This window comes from Ylistrum balloti, unplaced genomic scaffold (genome assembly GCF_031769215.1).
Source record: "Ylistrum balloti isolate Yb309-2 unplaced genomic scaffold, AGI_CSIRO_Ybal_v1 Utg369860, whole genome shotgun sequence".
NCBI classification, from domain to species: Eukaryota; Metazoa; Mollusca; class Bivalvia; order Pectinida; family Pectinidae; genus Ylistrum; species Ylistrum balloti.
Window position 1 is genome coordinate 639,163 of NW_026782008.1, and position 17,862 is coordinate 657,024.

The window sequence follows — 17,862 nt, forward strand, 5'->3', positions numbered from 1 at the left end:
ATGGAAAGCATGTGGTGTTTTATTGTGTTAATTGTGTGTTTTTGGCTGCCGACAGGACACGGACATGGAAGACTAATAGAACCCCCAATGCGCTCCTCTGCTTGGCGGTACGGATTCGCAACACCGAAAAATTACAACGACAACGAACTGAACTGTGGCGGATTCCCGGTAAGTCAGATCAACACAGACTTGGGGAGGGAAGGTGGTAACATTTTGGATATTGGTGTCAAAAATCCTGCAACAGAACTAGATTTAAATCATATGAATGGTAATTGTTGAATATAAAATGCCGGACAGCCCGCCAAAGCGTCGCGGTGTATGATGCCTTCAATAGGGTTATTTAATGCAAGTCACGGAGACAATAAGACGTCTGCCATTTTTACATTAAATACAAGAGTTCATGTCCTGGTATAAAATGTTTAAAACTTCTCCTCGGCGTTTCATCTGTATCTTTATGTTTATTCATGGTTGCTACACAGGGTATACCAAATATTTCTATGGGTAGTTATACAAAAATATCTTGTGAAGGGATTTACCGATATCCATACGAATTCAATGTGCCCAATCATTGTCATCATTTTACCAGCTTGTCTCCATTCATTGTCATCATTTTACCAGCTTCCGTGTCTCTATTCATTGTCATCATTTTATCAGCTTCCGGGTCTCCATTCATTGTCATCATTTTACCAGCTTCCGTGTCTCCAATCATTGTAGTCATTTTACAAGCTTGTCTCCATTCATTGTCATCATTTTACCAGCTTCCGTGTCTCCAATCATTGTCATCATTTTACCAGCTTCCATGTCTCCAGTCATTGTCATCATTTTACCAGCTTCCGTGTCTCCATTCATTGTCATCATTTTACCAGCTTCCGTGTCTCCAATCATTGTCATCATTTTACCAGCTTCCATGTCTCCAGTCATTGTCATCATTTTATCAGCTTCCGTGTCTCCATTCATTGTCATCATTTTATCAGCTTCCGTGTCTCCAATCATTGTCATCATTTTAGCAGCTTCCATGTCTCCATTCATTGTCATCATTTTACAAGCTTGTCTCCAATCATTGTCATCATTTTAGCAGCTTCCAAGTCTCTAGTCATTGTCATCATTTTACCAGCTTCCAAGTCTCCAGTCATTGTCATCATTTTACCAGCTTCCAAGTCTCCAGTCATTGTCATCATTTTACCAGCTTCCAAGTCTCCAGTCATTGTCATCATTTTACAAGCTTGTCTCCAATCATTGTCATCATTTTACAAGCCTCCGTGTCTCCAGTCATTGTCATCATTTTACCAGCTTCCAAGTCTCCAGTCATTGTCATCATTTTACCAGCTTCCAAGTCTCCAGTCATTGTCATCATTTTACAAGCTTGTCTCCAATCATTGTCATCATTTTACAAGCCTCCGTGTCTCCAGTCATTGTCATCATTTTACCAGCTTCCATGTCTCCAGTCATTGTCATCATTTTATCAGCTTCCAAGTCTCCAGTCATTGTCATCATTTTACAAGCTTGTCTCCAATCATTGTCATCATTTTAGCAGCTTCCAAGTCTCTAGTCATTGTCATCATTTTATCAGCTTCCGTGTCTCCATTCATTAGCATCATTTTACCAGCTTCCGTGTCTCCAATCATTGTCATCATTTTACCAGCTTCCAAGTCTCCAGTCATTGTCATCATTTTACCAACTTCATTAATACAGATATTTCCTTCATACAAGATCGGCTCAGGCTTTTACAAGGTCAAGTTCGTATTTCAGGGTTTCAAGGTCTCTGCTTCTGTTTCTATCACTCTGATGACTTCTTCGAGGATTTTGACAAAAGTATATGCAAGGGTCACATATGAGAATTACTCGGATGCGTTCGTGTTGTATGTGTGCCAAAAAGTTAAATGTAACGGTTAATACAAAACCGTTCATCCATTCAATGACATCACTCTGCTGTCTTTATTTTAGTGAATATGATCAAACTTTTTGTCTAGGTGACTAATACCTGGAATAGATTTGTGATTCATAGGTCAAAGGTCAACGTCACTTACCTGTAACAGAGAAAAAGATTATAATGTCATCACAGTAGCGACTCAGTTTATGTAAGGTTGAGCATACTATACAGTAAGATCATACGAGAGAATCCCCTTAAAATCATTTTAGGAATTCCAATGTCAATGTTGAGGACAACTATTTATAGAAAGGCATCCACCAATATGAAAACACAATTCTCGCGACAAACAACAGGCTGGGGATGCTTCATAGAAAAAAATGTTTAAAGTAATTATTCAAAGAAATTTTTCAAGTCATCGTCCATGTCTTACATGAATGTTACGGGTTAAATAAGAACAAATATAAATATGTCTTTATGTATCTTTATCATTTCTTGGATTTATATATAGATGATAAATCGCATTGATTTATTATAAAGGGGAAAATAGTACAGTGTATATAAGTGTTTTGATATTGCTAAACCTATAAACGAGGTATAGTATTATATCTTTATCAATGGGGATTATCTTTACAAAGCATAAATTATATTAAGAAAAAACGAAATAATTTACAATGCAATCGTACACGAGTGTTGTTTTACTGAGGGGGTAGGGGACTGGGCGTTGGGGGTATTCGTTCAGTGGTAGAAGTTAATTACCAGATTAAAGAATGATATCTTTGCCTGACGAAACAAGGCTCCGTTTTAATCTACGTTTATGTAACAGCAGTATTACTGTAGATTAGCGTTGTCACGTTATAGTGTGTATTCATAGAAAATGAGTAAAAAACACTCGAAATAAAATTAGAAATAGATGATTTACTTGTAGGTGACATGTATAAACTATGTATGATAATTAGGTAGGCCACGTCACGTCCAACAGACATGTAATTAAAAGTTTAATTATTATCCTGACATCATGTTAACGTACAAAGTGTTCTTACATTTAGATCTAGAAGCAGTGTCATGAATCCTTGCTAAGAGTTCTGTTGAAATCTCTCGTATATTATCAAGAATGTTAGCACTAACTATATAAACCTGTAAGTCAGCACTAACTATATAAACCTGTAAGTCAGCACTAACTACATAACCCTGTAAGTCGGCACTAACTATATAAACCTGTAAGTCAGCACTAACTACATAACCCTGTAAGTCGGCACTAACTACATAACCCTGTAAGTCGGCACTAACTATATAAACCTGTAAGTCAGCACTAACTATATAAACCTGTAAGTCAGCACTAACTATATAAACCTGTAAGTCAGCACTAACTACATAACCCTGTAAGTCAGCACTAACTATATAACCCTGTTAGTCAGCACTAACTATATAAACCTGTAAGTCGGCACTAACTATATAAACCTGTAAGTCGTCACTAACTATATAAACCTGTAAGTCGGCACTAACTACATAACCCTGTAAGTCGGCACTAACTACATAACCCTGTAAGTCGGCACTAACTACATAACCCTGTAAGTCGGCACTAACTACATAAACCTGTAAGTCAGCACTAACTACATAACCCTGTAAGTCGGCACTAACTACATAACCCTGTAAGTCGGCACTAACTATATAAACCTGTTAGTCAGCACTAACTATATAAACCTGTTAGTCAGCACTAACTACATAACCCTGTAAGTCAGCACTAACTACATAAACCTGTTAGTCAGCACTAACTACATAACCCTGTAAGTCAGCACTAACTATATAAACCTGTAAGTCGTCACTAACTATATAAACCTGTTAGTCAGCACTAACTATATAAACCTGTTAGTCAGCACTAACTATATAAACCTGTTAGTCAGCACTAACTATATAAACCTGTAAGTCAGCACTAACTATATAAACCTGTAAGTCGTCACTAACTACATAACCCTGTAAGTCGGCACTAACTACATAACCCTGTAAGTCGGCACTAACTACATAACCCTGTAAGTCGGCACTAACTATATAAACCTGTAAGTCGGCACTAACTATATAAACCTGTAAGTCAGCACTAACTATATAAACCTGTAAGTCAGCACTAACTACATAACCCTGTAAGTCGGCACTAACTACATAACCCTGTAAGTCGGCACTAACTACATAACCCTGTAAGTCGGCACTAACTACATAACCCTGTAAGTCAGCACTAACTACATAACCCTGTAAGTCAGCACTAACTATATAAACCTGTAAGTCGGCACTAACTATATAAACCTGTAAGTCGTCACTAACTATATAAACCTGTAAGTCGGCACTAACTATATAAACCTGTAAGTCGTCACTAACTATATAAACCTGTTAGTCAGCACTAACTACATAACCCTGTAAGTCAGCACTAACTACATAAACCTGTAAGTCAGCACTAACTATATAAACCTGTAAGTCGTCACTAACTATATAAACCTGTAAGTCAGCACTAACTACATAACCCTGTAAGTCGGCACTAACTACATAAACCTGTTAGTCAGCACTAACTATATAAACCTGTTAGTCGTCACTAACTATATAAACCTGTAAGTCGGTACTAACTTATATAAACCTAAAAGTTAGCACTAACGTTATTATATGGAGACGATGTGACTTAGGGAGTAAAATTAATAAATCGTCCAAACAAAACTAGTTCTGAAATCGGGAGCGTGAAACTTGTGTAATTCATTGCCCGTTAGAGTATAGGAACTTGAGGTAATTTGATGTCATGTTTTGTTTCATGGTTTTTTTTCCCAAATCTGTCAGGGGGAAGGTAAACTGTCAAGGCAGAACGATAACATATGTTGTATTTAAAAGCCTGTGATACATCCACGTGTTATAACGTCTTTATGGTCATAATGGTTTTTATCTTATAGTAACATTCCCAGAAATAACGATTACTACCGTATACGTGTTGTGACGTTAAGCAGTAATCTGGCAGGGACGAGACATAACAATTTTACTATGGAGCCAGGCAGTCTAAGTGATCAAATTACATTTATAATCTTACAATAATAAATTAATGATTAATACTGCAATATGTACGAGGTTGGAAATTTTAAAAAAAAATCATAAAAAACGTGGTGAAATAAATGTTGGACGGTTCTCGTGTAACAGTTTCAGGTGATAAGTTCGAGATTTTATCTTTTTTCTTCCTGAATAACATAAATATTGTAACGCCAGGCAGTGTGAGATTGTCCAGGTATAGAGTGTCGAAACACTGTCATTTCCAATGTTAAACGTTACCCTGCTTACAGAAGCTTATTTCTTATAATATATATCGTCACTGAGTGAAATTTAACATAAAAAAGTGCTCAGTGTTGACGAATGTGGTTGATCCAACAAGGGCCGGTCTCTCTCTGGACAGAAGAGTTTTGGGCTGTGTAATGATGAACATCTGTCAACAGTGTTAGACTTGAAACGCGGTAATTACTTTGTAATTGATAAACAGGAAATTGAATTTCTTTTCAAAATTGCAGAAAAAATGACGAAATTTCTAAATATGCTATATCCTCTAGATTTAGCTATATGTATAATTGGAAATGAACAACTTTAGTTAATTTGTTAGGTTACCTCATGGTCCGACATCAGTAATATGTTCGGATATTTGATTAATAATTAAAAGTTAATAATTCGGTCAAGTTTCTGTCATTGTGACATCATTACACGTCATAATTAGGACATTTGATCAAGTACTGGACCGATCAATACGTCACAGAAAGTTTCGGCCACGCTGACCTGTCCACCGCCGCCTGAAGGTCATTGTGTCTGAGTAATTAAGATAAAGAATTAGCAATATAAAGCAGTCGCGAATAAAAAACATAATGAGAATCACTGATCGCTGTAATTATTGTGAAACCGGGAAACCCAATGTACTGGATGGTCGATACAAAAGATTATTCATAGAAAAATAAATGTAAATTTAGCGTCAGAAACAAACAATACATTCCAGATAAGAATTAATACTGCATAATACTTTCAGTCTGTATTAGTTAACCAACAGAATGTATGTCAATAAAACCGTGTGTAAGTGTCAGACTTCGTGTGACGGGTGTTGTTGTGCATATAGTAGTGTAGTTCTATATGATACATAACTCTCTGTCGATATCTGTTATTTAGTGACAAACACAGTGACTGCCGAAAAATGACCAAGCTTACGTATAGAAATTGACGTTATTTATAAATGAACTATATTGGTAATTCTATCTCCCAGTAAAAATCACATGTCATATACTTAGTCACTCGTGTGTAAACTATGCGGTCACTATACGGCGTTAACGTTACCTTTCGGACACCGGTTTTTTTCAGCATGTTTATTGGCATGGTCAGGGTTAATAATTGTCGATAAAGAAAGTACTTCCGAAAAAATTACATTGTAGAGGGAACGAAATGAATTCTGGTTTATTACACGATTGTTCAGTCTCGGCCTCTATCGGCTGTCAAGCTTATCGTTATACTGACAGGGTGAAGCGAAGGGAAGTAACTCTTGGAGATCAGAATAATACACGATTATCCATTCTCGGCCTCCATTGGCTGTCAAGCTTATCGTTATACTGACAGGCTGAAGCGAAGGGAAGTAACTCTTGGAGATCAGAATAATACACGATTATCCATTCTCGGTCTCTATCGGCTGTCAAGCTTATCGTTATACTGACAGGGTGAAGCGAAGGGAAGTAACTCTTGAAGATCAGAATAACACACGATTATCCATTCTCGGCCTCCATTGGCTGTCAAGCTTATCGTTATACTGACAGGGTGAAGCGAAGGGAAGTAACTCTTGGAGATCAGAATAACACACGATTATCCATTCTCGGCCTCCATTGGCTGTCAAGCTTATCGCTATACTGACAGGCTGAAGCGAAGGGAAGTAACTCTTGGAGATCAGAATAATACACGATTATCCATTATCGGCCTCTATCGGCTGTCAAGCTTATCGTTATACTGACAGGGTGAAGCGAAGGGAAGTAACTCTTGGAGATCAGAATAATAAACGATTATCTAGTGGTCGACATTACAGTACCTAGGCCGTTCACTATCGAAATACGAAAAATATTTCATTTGTATAAAAGGATAACCTTTAGACAGGATAACTTTGAGTCTTATACTTAGATGTTGGGTTAGAGTTAGGCCTCCAACCGACTTGAGTGTTCTTGGTAAATTAATAAATTGAGAAATCATCAACCTGATTGATGTGATAGAAATAAACATGGAAGTTTCTGGGATTAATGTTTAATTAGTCACAAGATTTATCACTACAATGTTAGTTATGTAATAGGAAGAAGTAATAAAACCACCCTGCCCCTGGCTAGGTTCGAACTAGCGACCCTTCGGTCTCTACCGAGCGACAAAGGGGAACTTCCCAATAGCTGAAGGAAAATAGGTGACATTTACTATCAACTTCTAACAGTTAAAACAAACATTGGGTTGTTGGCATTATTTCCATTCAATCATTCAAAAACTTTGTATCAGTCACATAGAATTTCTAACACTAATGTTCTGTCACTGTGGACGTGCATCTCTAAATATGTTCAATGATTTATTTCCGAGGGAATGGCTACCATCCAAATTTTTAAATAGTCCGCCTTTATTTGGCTTGTATCTTTTAGCTTGTTCAAACGACCGTATCTCGATTGTCCACTGTTGAAAATAACATGGATAGAAGAATGTAGCAGAAAAATCATCGCGACGAATCGAGATCAGACGGTAAACTCGTGAATCTTGTCTTGATATTTGTATAGATGAACTAAGGCGCCATCATTCTGTTGTTTGGCGGATGATAATTAGACGTAGGTATATGTTGATAGGTGTCAGATGTAAGACTTACCTGTAGTACGCCTGATGTCACTTCGGGTGATCGTTCTGTCACCTTAATCAATCATCTGTACAGCGGATTGGACGGTTTACTAATTACAGGTAATCACAGGTGTTAACGAAATGTTACCTCATCATCGTCACGTCCAAGAACAGAGACGGGACGCCATTAATAAGTCATTATTCCTGGTATGTTACATAAGTAATAACACTCCAAGTGTGTACGGTGTAATATCTTTATGAGCAGGTGACTTTTATAATGAGTTTTTTGACATTATGACCCTAAAATGCGGCTGTTATAGATGTTTGACGCCTCGTCACATATTATCTATTTCCCGATTCCACTGCTGAATGTTCAAACCCGCTTTTAAAATCTTCATTTTATTATCTTCCTTTCTTTCAATCAATTTCTTGACACCTTACCGGCTTCACTTATCTATCACTTTGTCACTTCTCGGTAGGTAATCGGTTTCATTCATCGCTTCATCCCTTCCCGGTAAGAAGTAGGTTTCATTCATCGCTTCAACCTTTCCCAGTAGGTAATCAGTTTCATTCATCGCTACATCCTTTCCCAGTAGGTTATCAGTTTCATTCATTGCTCCATCCTTTCCCAATAGGTAATCAGTTTTATTCTTCGCTCCATCCCTGCCCGGTAGGTAGTCAGTTTCATTCATTGCTCCATCCTTTCCCAGTAGGTAATCAGTTTCATTCATCGCTCCATCCCTGCCCGGTAGGTAGTCGGTTTCATTCATTGCTCCATCCTTTCCCAGTAGGTAATCAGTTTCATTCATCGCTCCATCCCTGCCCGGTAGGTAGTCGGTTTTATTCACTGCTCCATCCCTGCCCGGTAGGTAGTCACTTTCATTCATTGCTCCATCCCTGCCCAGTAGGTAGTCGGTTTTATTCATCGCTCCATCCCTGCCCGGTAGGTAGTCACTTTCATTCATTGCTCCATCCCTGCCCAGTAGGTAGTCGGTTTTATTCATCGCTCCATCCCTGCCCGGTAGTAATTAGTTTCATTCATCGCTCCATCCCTGCCCGGTAGTAATTAGTTTCATTCATCGCTCCATCCCTGCCCGGTAGGTAATCAGTTTTATTCATCGCTCCATGCCTGTCCGGTAGGTAGTCGGTTTCCTTCATCGCTCCATCCCTTCCCGGTAGGTAGTCGGTGTTATTCATCGCTCCATCTCTGTTCTGTAGGTAGTCAGTTTCATTCATCGCTCCATCCCTTCCCGGTAGGTAGTCGGTTTTGTTCATCGCTCCATCTCTGCCTGATAAATGACCGGTTTCCATTTTCACTCAGTACTTTCCCGGTACATTGTCTGATTCACTTGTCTCTCCACCATTTCCTTTGTTACATTGTATACGTCCTTTTCAATATCTGATCTACTTCAGCAACTTTCCCGTCTCCATTCCACAAAAGGATTGGTGATTACAGGACTGCTGTTGAAGTGTTTCCTTACAGGCTGACCGACAGGTTTTCCGTCGCCGTGACTCCTCCTGTGTCCGGGAATCGTCTCCGTGACTCCTCCCGTGTCCGGGTATCGTCTCACCGACGAACGTCTCCGTGACTCCTCCTGTGTCCGGATATCGTGTCACCGACTAACTCCTTATAAACTCCCTTCCATAGGCACTTCAATGGTTCAGTTGATTTCGTTTTGAAGGGTGACATTGGGTGTTTTGTGTCTCACTGACTTCGAACTTTCTCACTTTCACTACAAGTAAACCCAGTTATTGTTCGATGTCTACCTTAAAGTTTCTAGATGACCACAAGTAATATGGATGGACACTCGTCGTATTCATGTAAGTCTGTTGGGTGTTTATAATTCAATATCAGCAGGGTTCCAAAAACCGAAAGTATTAGCGATTTCAAACATCAAAACCAGGTACAATACGTCCTCAGTCAATCCCCAAAATCCAGGTTGTTCTCCTAGTTACATTCTGTTGTATTGGAGAAACATTCGTGGATACTAATTACAGAGGTAAATCTACACAGAACAATTACACCAGGTACAGTATCACTGACTAACTTCCATTCTTTATCATTTCGTTAGGAGTGGTGTACGTGTCTTCTGGAGTTGTTCATCAAAGTAGACGTATATGAGAATACTGAACAGACATGCCATTACTTTCACACTGCAAAAGCCGGAAATTCTCGCATGTAAAGTAGTTTTAAAAACACACACGAGTTGACAGGTAACACACGTCGGCTTTGCATTAAGTGTAACAAAACACATGCTCTTCTAATGATATAAAAAAAAATGATGTCAGAGCAAAACACAACACTCACGTACCGATAAACACCGACTTGTCACTATACAACACTCATGTACCGATAAACGCCGACTTGTCACTATACAACACTCATGTACCGATAAACACCGACTTGTCACTATACAACACTCATGTACCGATAAACACCGACTTGTCACTATACAACACTCATGTACCGATAAACACCGACTTGTCACTATACAACGATCGTGTACCGATAAACACCGACTTGTCACTATACAACACTCATGTACCGATAAACACCGACTTGTCACTATACAACACTCATGTACCGATAAACACCGACTTGTCACTATACAACACTCATGTACCGACATACACCGACTTGTCACTATACAACACTCATGTACCGTAAACATCGGCTTGTCACTATACAACGATCGTGTACCGATATACACCGGCTTGTCACTATACAACACTCATGTACCGATAAACACCGACTTGTCACTATACAACACTCATGTACCGAAAAACGCCGACTTGTCACTATACAACACTCATGTACCGATAAACGCCGACTTGTCACTATACAACACTCATGTACCGATAAACACCGACTTGTCACTATACAACACTCATGTACCGATAAACACCGACTTGTCACTATACAACACTCATGTACCGATAAACACCGACTTGTCACTATACAACACTCATGTACCGATAAACACCGACTTGTCACTATACAACACTCATGTACCGATATACACCGACTTGTCACTATACAACACTCATGTACCGATAAACACCGACTTGTCACTACACAACACTCATGTACCGATAAACACCGACTTGTCACTATACAACACTCATGTACCGATAAACACCGACTTGTCACTATACAACACTCATGTACCGATAAACACCGACTTGTCACTATACAACGATCGTGTACCGATAAACACCGACTTGTCACTATACAACACTCATGTACCGATATACACCGACTTGTCACTATACAACACTCATGTACCGATAAACACCGACTTGTCACTATACAACACTCATGTACCGATAAACACCGACTTGTCACTATACAACACTCATGTACCGATAAACGCCGACTTGTCACTATACAACACTCATGTACCGATAAACGCCGACTTGTCACTATACAACACTCATGTACCGATAAACACCGACTTGTCACTATACAACACTCATGTACCGATAAACACCGACTTGTCACTATACAACACTCATGTACCGATAAACACCGACTTGTCACTATACAACACTCATGTACCGTAAACACCAACTTGTCACTATACAACACTCATGTACCGTAAACACCGACTTGTCACTATACAACGATCGTGTACTGATAAACACTGTAATGTTGTGTATAGATATCAGTTTGCCTGCATTACAAGAATTACCATACGGGATTTAAATGAACAACTTCCTTTGTTGTCATCATTGACATTTGGAATATCAATAAAAATAATTTCGCTGCGGAATTCAACACATTTTACAGATGATTTATGCCATTAGATAAAACACTTTGGGCGTTGCAGTGTCCTGGTGGACGTTCTAACGCGCGATATCCAACACATTTTTAACGATAATTTATGACAATAGACTCGTATGAATGCACTGATGCCCTATACCAAACACCGCCCACGCCAACAGTAAACACACATCATTTACACCTCTTTTATTACAGAGTCACATATAAATCTGTCACTCCAAACCATCAGTCCTTATCTAACACCAGGATTAAGACCCAATGTTGACATAGAACTTCAAATCATTAATGTTGAAATAATCGAATGTGAAATACAGGTCCATTGGAGATCATTATTTGTAGCTATAGATCAGTGAATTACATCTGTTTATAGATTTAGGTACAGTAGAGTCAGGTAATGAATTAAGCCGGTTCGTCACTTCGGGACTCCTCAGTGATGTTCCGGAGTAAACATTTTATACAAGTATTTGCTATATACGTAAATTGTTGTTGGTGACATTTGGTGATGATAATACTGTTTGATATCATGCAACTTTATACTTTATTTCATATCTATATATTGAAATGCATTACGTGTTCGCTATACAGTGTATACATAGGTGTTTGTTATACCTGCCATAACACTATAGGTAAAACGTCCAACACCTTTCTGTGTTGGTATATCTGTACAAAACCACCTGTGATTGATAGGCAACTAACACGGTAATGGCTAATGTATGTCCATAGCTTCCTCTACTGACCAGCAGAAACGTCTAGTTAGGAGGAAATGACCGACACGCTTTCCTGTTGTATATCATTATATTTATCACTATCTATATACAAAAAGGATGTGGTTATACATGGTATGGTTAATAATCACACAATATAGGTGTACTCATTCTGACATGACGTGTGGACGGACGTGGTGAATGTTAATAATGTGTGAGTTTGAACTTGGGGTCACAAAAGAAAGGATTTTTGCACACACAAACTTATAAACGTCCATTCCACTGTTGTGCAACAATGGTTTTATGTTGTCATGTAGGTCACTGCCCAGCGACCTAGATTACAGTATTATATATAGCTCTACTAGGAGGTCTCATTTGTTTGTCACACTCCAAATAACATTGTCACTGAAAACTGTTTACTAATTAGGGTACACTTTCTGTTCAAATGTTTCCATGCTGCATTAACAAAAGACAATCTATAGGCTCAAATCACTTCACGAAAGTTTGGCTTAAAAGAAATTACGGTAAAAGCATTAATATTTCATTATTGATTGTAATTACGTTTCTCGATATTCAGTGTCGCCTTCCAATGTCCAGCTTGACCACTTCTTTGGTTCTGATGATGATGATGACGGTTTCTCGTCTACGTAACTCTGCCCGTCGCCGGGCATTGTCCAATCGAATGGAGTCGATTTTTAGGCGACGTGAGGAAAATGGGGGGGGGGAATCCCCCCTTACCTCATAGGACATCTTTGGTTCTGGGGAGAGAAGTCCCCTCATGGACATCTTTAGTTCTGAAAATCCACTTGTATTTAGCACTGCTAACGTTACGTAATAATTTTGAAAGCGAGGCCGTTCATGTCATAAACACGAACTCGTGACATCGTGTTGTAATGGACACCGACAGTAGTGACACTGTTGGTAAATCCCCTTTTTCAGCACAGCTATTAAATGTTTATTAGACACGAATGTCTCGAAATATGCACTCCTTCCACCTTAAAATAGCACTGGCTTGTTTTCATTGTCTGTAGCAAGACCTACCAAGGATATTGCACACGTCCCAACCAGGGACGTATTAAACGAACCCTGAGACAAACGTAAAACGTAAAATACGCCGTTATGAAGTTTCATATAATTGCCAAGAGTTCACGACTACTTCAACAGTTCCAGTCTTATGTTGTTTTTTGTTTTATTTCAGAATATGATGCGTCAAGGTGGACGCTGCGGACCTTGTGGTGATCCCTGGCAGGGCCCTCGTGACAACGAAGCTGGCGGGAAATATTCTGTAGGAGTGATCACGAGACAATACGCTTCCGGTCAGACTATCAACGTCACGGTCCAGCTTACCAGTAATCACAAAGGTTACTTCGAGTTCCGGTTATGTCCGAATAACAACGGCCAGCTACGTGTTACCCAACAGTGTTTTGATCAATATCTGTTAAGGATCGTGGGGTTAGGCACCAAATACCATATCGACGCCCCGGACTCAAACGTTTTTATTGACCTACTTTTGGAACTACCCCCGGGCGTTAGTTGCACCAACTGTGTCCTCCAGTGGAAGTGGCGTGCAGGTAACTTGTAAACGTCTTAATGTTTGAAAGTTGGTATGAAAACAGCTTGTGAATCAGAGAAAACATTGACACGGTTGGGGTGGGTTAAATTCAATTATAACGATAACACTTGTGTGTGTGTATTTTCATTTTAAAGAACACAATAACATTCTGACCATTTTTCTAGTTATAGTTTCTTTGCTAGAGTATTGCTACCCGATAACGGTTAATTTAACGAGCATGCATCTTGTATGGTACATATAGCATAGAGATAAGTCGGGTTCAATTCAGAATTGTTTTGAAGCGCTTAATCCTGAATTATCGCTTAACAAGAAATATTGAATATGCTATTGCATTCACTGCTATAATAAACACATAATCATCTTTTACTTCAGCTCAAAACCGTGGTCCCGATGGTAAGGGAGGAGAGTGTTTTGGTTGTGGACCCCAGGAACATTTTATCAATTGTGCCGATGTATCAATCAGTCCCACGAAAACTTCGCCTCTTCCTCTAACCCGACCTTCGTCAGGAGGGGCTGTGGTCAGATTCAAGTCACTCAAATCAGACGTATCAAGTGCTGTGTCATACGAAATCAAATCCTCAAGCAAGAACTCGGCTGACTTGTATAGCGCCCCCTCGCGACCGGCAAAACCGGCACCAGCACCGACACCTACTCAAAATATGTTTACACAAATATCTCACGAAATTTACCCCACAGGATTTGGACTCTATTCCAACAGAATGCGGAATATGTTCAGAAATATGTTCGACGGCGATATGGGTTACATGAACATGGCAATGAAAGTTGTTCAACCCCAACCCGCACCACCAACCACACCCAAACCTCGACCACAGGTACAGTACTCCCGGACCTCCCAGTCGTCCGCCGTCAAATTGCCTACCGACCCCCGGGCCCTTACCGCCACTATATTGTCTTACGCTAACAATATACCAGACGGGAATGACAACGCTAACTTTGAGGTCTGCCAGGACGGGTACACAAAACCTACGTGTTCTTCACTTCCGTCTTGGAACAAACTTCCAGCCATAGGAAAATGGTGTCAGTCCATGTGCCCAACTGGTGTCTGTCCCACCGCCGTGTGTGGATGCACGTGCCCCATGAACATTCTTCAACAACTGAATCCAAATTATAGAGCAATGAACAGTCGGTGTAGAGGTATTCCCGGCTGGACGGATGCCGCTATGGACGCGTGGTGCGCAACAAATTGTAACTCCGAGTTCTGCGCATCCGAAATGTGCACGTGTGAGTGAAGTGAAGATTGCTTTCGCACGATTGCTGATAATTGACGATCTTGATATGTTTTCAATCAGTAAGATTGACACTGAATGTTATGAGAGCTTGCTAAAAAAATCTGGCTGTCAAACACGTAAAGTAACAATCGTTGAGTGTGGTTAAATGAAAGAATGATTTTTTTCTTGAAATTTCTTCATGTTTGTAGCCCATACCGTCTGTGATAAGTCTGTGTAGGTCGACTTCACGTCAGTTAGCAATAGTTTAGCGACAATCGTGATGACTGTGTATTTGTTGGAGAAAATGGACGGAAACTTACTGTCTTTACGACGAGCAACAGAAATCCTACCTTAGCGATCTAGAGGTATTTATTGACAAACAATAACAAATTAACGACGAGAGGAGACCTCAGACATCACGTGTTACTAGTGAGTAAATGACAAGGCACAACTGTTGGTAGGCTAGTATAGACGGCTCCTCCCTACCTCATCTCTGTCCCTACTCTATCGCTTCACACTTCCCCTCTTCACTCATTTTCCTATCTTGACCGCTGAAAGGCCGGAAGTCCGTAAAAGAGGACATAAACCCCGTTAAGTAGAGTAATAATGTTACAGGTAAATGTATGTCACGTTACCCTTAAAACGTGTAAAAATCAATTAGTTTTTGTTACTTTGTTACACGTAAAATCACTCAAAACTAGACTGGAATATACTTACTTTATCAGATATGTTTGTAACATGTCAGAGACCAAGGCGAAGCGAGATATTTGTTTAGTATGATAAAGCTCAAATCCAGCAGATATAATCGTTACTTTGATGCAGACGGTGTCTTATTGTCGTCGGAAAATTCAAACTGATCGGGTATATATTAGACAAACTATATTTAATGACGTGACGTAAAAGATTTCTGAAGTAAGGGAAAAACAGATGGCGGTTTATTGCAATACAACTGCAGTACACCACAGTAATCCTTTCGTAAATTGTAGGATATTCGAACAACTTGTACAATAACTCGTATTATCAGACTTTCCTTCCTATGCTGGTAAATACACATTGTATTCAAATTCAAGTTAGAAAAAGCTTTTGGATTATAGAAAAACAACTATATACAATGTGATACCAATTTTTCGAACGTCTATGATAAACACGATTTCTGTCTTCGCCATAAATAGCACTGACATTAATAAAAAAATGACGATTGAAAGCCATCTCGAAGGAAATTAAATATGGTAATTGATCGTTTGTGTTCTTCTGTACTTACAAGCCAGATTTACGACAGACATATCTTGTGATCTCAGTGTGATGATGTACAGACATATTATATACTGTTGAATACATTAACTCTGAATTTCATTGACTTGAATAGTTTCAATATCTTAATGATAAAGATACGCTCATTACGATTAGGTAATTAGACATGAATCATGAAACTGCTTGTAGATTGCTATTTTTCCTTTCTCTTTTATTTCAAATTCACGCCGATATTTATAAAGCATGCGTTTGATCTAGAGGAGAAGATTGTTTTACTGATGTTACCAGTAACTAGTATCTAGTTTTATTGCTCGTTTAATTTCGTGTATTCACAGCCATATCTTATAATGCTGAATGTCATTCGTTGATGTATGATGTTGCTTGGTGCACTGTAAAGTCAACAGACTGCTTTATATGTTATATAATTTACATGACACCGTGGCTATGCTTTGATTAAAGCCGATGTGATTTAACATGTCTGTGAGCTGTAAAAAAGACAATTAAATTTTATTTATTTTGATATCTATGTCATTGTTGTGAATTAAGAGATATGTTGAGTTTTATTTTGTAATATGTCCATACATTATTATTTAGCGGATGACTTATATATACACTGTGCCACTCATAAGAAATCATTTTACGCGCGTCGTGTTGATACACCAGTAAAAAGAAGTCTTTTTCATATTAATCTTTTGATAGATAATATTTTTATTTAATTAGAATAGAACAATAATCTGATGGAAAATAGCTGATTCCAACTTGGCAGGAAAGGTTGTCAGGGTTGACGATTACCGATATCTGATTCCAACTTGACAGGGAAGGTTGTCAGGTTTGACGCTTACCGATATGTGATTCCAACTTGGCAGGAAAGGTTGTCAGGGTTGACGATTACCGATATCTGATTCCAACTTGACAGGGAAGGTTGTCAGGGTTGACGCTACCGATATCTGATTCCAACTTGGCAGGAAAGGTTGTCAGGGTTGACGATTACCGATATCTGATTCCAACTTGACAGGGAAGGTTGTCAGGTTTGACGCTTACCGATATCTGATTCCAACTTGGCAGGAAAGGTTGTCAGGGTTGACGATTACCGATATCTGATTCCAACTTGACAGGGAAGGTTGTCAGGGTTGACGCTACCGATATCTGATTCCAACTTGGCAGGAAAGGTTGTCAGGGTTGACGATTACCGATATCTGATTCCAACTTGACAGGGAAGGTTGTCAGGTTTGACGCTTACCGATATCTGATTCCAACTTGGCAGGAAAGGTTGTCAGGGTTGACGATTACCGATATCTGATTCCAACTTGGCAGGAAAGGTTGTCAGGGTTGACGCTACCGATATCTGATTCCAACTTGGCAGGAAAGGTTGTCAGGGTTGACGCTACCGATATCTGATTCCAACTTGACAGGGAAGGTTGTCAGGGTTGACGCTACCGATATCTGATTCCAACTTGGCAGGAAAGAATGTCAGGGTTGACAATTACCGATATCTGATTCCAACTTGACAGGGAAGGTTGTCAGGGTTGACGATTACCGATATCTGATTCCAACTTGGCAGGAAAGGTTGTCAGGGTTGACGCTACCGATATCTGATTCCAACTTGGCAG

The 17,862-nt window shown here is 39.3% G+C and overlaps 1 protein-coding gene across 1 annotated transcript; it reads left to right on the forward strand.

The window, feature by feature from the left end:
* Window positions 1-15,022, forward strand: LOC132545885 (uncharacterized). Its single transcript, XM_060209558.1, has 3 exons — window positions 1-168; window positions 13,398-13,770; window positions 14,145-15,022. Exons 1-3 carry the CDS (start codon window positions 1-3, stop codon window positions 15,020-15,022), a joined length of 1,419 nt encoding a protein of 472 aa, XP_060065541.1.
* The last annotated feature ends 2,840 nt before the right edge of the window (window positions 15,023-17,862 follow it).

Excerpts from the sequence above, each read along its gene's own strand:
- LOC132545885 (XM_060209558.1), top strand. The coding sequence starts at position 1 with ATGGAAAGCATGTGGTGTTTTATTGTGTTAATTGTGTGTTTTTGGCTG. Across the intron at positions 169-13,397 it reads TGAACTGTGGCGGATTCCCG|AATATGATGCGTCAAGGTGG; the intron begins GTAAGTCAGATC and ends GTTTTATTTCAG. Across the intron at positions 13,771-14,144 it reads CCAGTGGAAGTGGCGTGCAG|CTCAAAACCGTGGTCCCGAT; the intron begins GTAACTTGTAAA and ends CTTTTACTTCAG.